The sequence below is a fragment of the Telopea speciosissima genome, chromosome 11 (genome assembly GCF_018873765.1).
Source record: "Telopea speciosissima isolate NSW1024214 ecotype Mountain lineage chromosome 11, Tspe_v1, whole genome shotgun sequence".
Classification (NCBI taxonomy): Eukaryota; Viridiplantae; Streptophyta; class Magnoliopsida; order Proteales; family Proteaceae; genus Telopea; species Telopea speciosissima.
Genome location: NC_057926.1, coordinates 56,668,479 through 56,670,970, shown reverse-complemented (window position 1 = coordinate 56,670,970; position 2,492 = coordinate 56,668,479). Strand labels below are relative to the sequence as shown.

The following is a 2,492-nucleotide window of genomic DNA, read 5'->3' as shown; positions in this document are numbered from 1 at the left end:
ATACCTGCTGGTTCTGTCCCCTAAACCTCTGACATTTTGATGCACGTTATCTTCTTCTTCTGTCTTCTTTCTTCTTCGCTGTTTATAGTCTCTATTTCACTGCAAAGCCCACTCTTCTTCAGAACCCCCATAATCAATTCTAATCATCATTTTTTATTGTTACATAAACTAAAGATTCGATCATTTGTAGAAAAAAAAAAAAAAAAAAAAAAATTAATACTTCCAACTCTGTAATCGTTCCTAGCTCTTATAGTTCCTCCATTCAAATTCTTTAAACTTGGTCACAGTAAATCTTGAAGAATGTTGTTGGTGTTGTATTGAACCCAAGAGAAATCTGCAAATGTTGTTGGAACCAATTCTTCACCTAAAGAGGATAAAGCGGATCATTTCTTCTTGTTGTTCTTATCCTTCCCACCGCAGAATAACGAACCCAAACCAAATAAACTTGCAGTTCCTTTGGCAATATAGGGAGGTGGAATATTGAGAACAGGACTAATTCGGACTCCGCCATTGCCGTAAGACCCGCTATACTTCTTCAGTGGAGGCTTCTGATGAGAGTGAGACTGAAACGACGACGACGACGACGACTTTGCAGGCGTGGGTGTAGGAGGTTTATGTGAGTGTTTTTGACTACCCTTGAACAATGGTTGTCGTTTGGAAATTGTGGATGAACCTGTTGAATTGCTTCGCGATAAAAGTGGTAGGGAGCAAATCAAGCCGCGTCTTTGCCCGTTCCCGGAATTAAGACTACTGCTTCGACTGAACCGCCAGAAAGATTTCGAGGAGGAGGCCTTATCCTCTGATTCGATACTCGTCGCCATGATTTCCTTCAAGCTCTCTTTCTTCGAATCATCAGTTACTGTGCTCGTCTTCTTCAACATCGTTGTTTTTGTCGTCGTCGTAGTATTAGTAGGAGAAGGGAGAGGAGGAGGAGGCAGAGGAGGCTTAGCTTGATGGGTTTGTTTCAAAGGAGAAACTGTTTGTGTTTTCTCCCAAATTTCACAGGGAAGGATTTTTCCGTCGAAGAAGAGCTCATCAGCGGAAAATGGTGGTTCTTGTTCGAAGCTTGCGCTAACGCCAAAATCAAAATCTAAACTGGAATCCAAGAGCGACGCATCTGATCGTTGGCAGTTTTCTTCGACAGGGACGACATCCGAGTGACGTAGATCATGAGAAAACGAAATTCTGGGACTCATCCCTAGACCAGAACTCTCCGAGGCCGAGCAGAGATCTATCGTCATATCTCTGATCTTCTCCTTCTTCTTCTTCTTTCAAAAGATCTTTGGATAGTCAATAAGTTAATTGGAGATAGTTGAAATCGCACGTCCTTCCTTGGAACAGAACAGAACAGTACAGAACAGAACAGAAAGCCGCGAAAAAAGTTGGAACTTAAAGGAGGACCGGCATTGAAGGGGGCTCTGACCTCCGAAGAAAAACGAGATGAGTCGATAAATAATCGAGGGACTCCTTGAGTCAACAAATAGCTGCTGAGGTCGTTTGAAATTGGGACAAGAAATGACAGAAATTAAAAAGAAAAAAAAAAAGAAAAAAAGAAAAAAAGAGGAGAAGCAGCTTTTCAATAACTTTGAAAATCTCAGAGAGATTCGACGTTCAGATTACCTCTCTTTCTATCTTTCCCTTTCTCCCTTGCGAGTCGAAGGATTCGAACGAAGCTTTTTTTCACCCTCCCCTTTGGACTATTATTATTCAAAGAGTAAAAGAGAAAGAAAAGGTGACCAAAATAAGCACCGAAAGGCAACCAACAAAAAGAATCTCTCTCTCTCTCTCTTTTCCCCTCTCTAAGGTTTTTGTGGGAGAAACTTATCTTCGTATTTGCAGAGGAAGAGAATGAGAAGGAAACCCTGGAAAGAGCAATTTGATAAGACGGTATTTGGAAGGAAGAAGAGGTGTGTAGAGATTGCGAGAGAGAGAGAGAGAGAAAGAGGAAGAGGAAGGATTAGAAGATGTAGAAACAAAACTAAATATAATGAAGTTGGCGGAAGTAGGATAACTATTATTATATCTATAGTATACCCCTCCCTCGATACTGATACGGAAAAGAGAGGAACGCTCAAAGAAGTGAATTGTTTTTTGAAAATTTTCATACCTACTAAATTTCACTTTTTTTTAATATATTAAGGAATTAAGGTCCTCTCTCCTCCTCTACAATCATTTACTGCAAAGCATGATAAATCAGATGAAGATGGAAATTAGACTACTCCAATGACTCTTGCTCATATGTCAAGTTTCAAGTAATTCAATTCCTCTGCATTTTCATTTAGAAGTGGTAAAATAAAGTAATTCAAGACTACGAAGAATGTGCGTGGACTACTGAGGTGGTGGAAGGTATACGTTTGAATTTGTGGCTGAAATTGAACACATGTACTCAAGTTTCAAATGAAGCAAAATTTGTGAACAACCAAAATAAGCAATTTAGGGCTACAACGAAGGTGCATGGACTAGCAAGTAAGGTGATGGAGGGCATACGCTTG

At 40.1% G+C, this 2,492-nt stretch overlaps 1 protein-coding gene across 1 annotated transcript; it reads right to left on the bottom strand.

Moving 5' to 3' along the window:
* Nucleotides 1–224: 224 nt before the first annotated feature.
* Nucleotides 225–1,265, bottom strand: LOC122645551. The gene has a single exon (XM_043838860.1). The coding sequence runs from the start codon at nt 1,239–1,241 to the stop codon at nt 384–386; it is 858 nt and encodes a 285-aa protein (XP_043694795.1). The 5' UTR covers nt 1,242–1,265; the 3' UTR covers nt 225–383.
* Nucleotides 1,266–2,492: the final 1,227 nt, after the last annotated feature.

Excerpts from the sequence above, each read along its gene's own strand:
- LOC122645551 (XM_043838860.1), bottom strand. The coding sequence starts at position 1,241 with ATGACGATAGATCTCTGCTCGGCCTCGGAGAGTTCTGGTCTAGGGATG.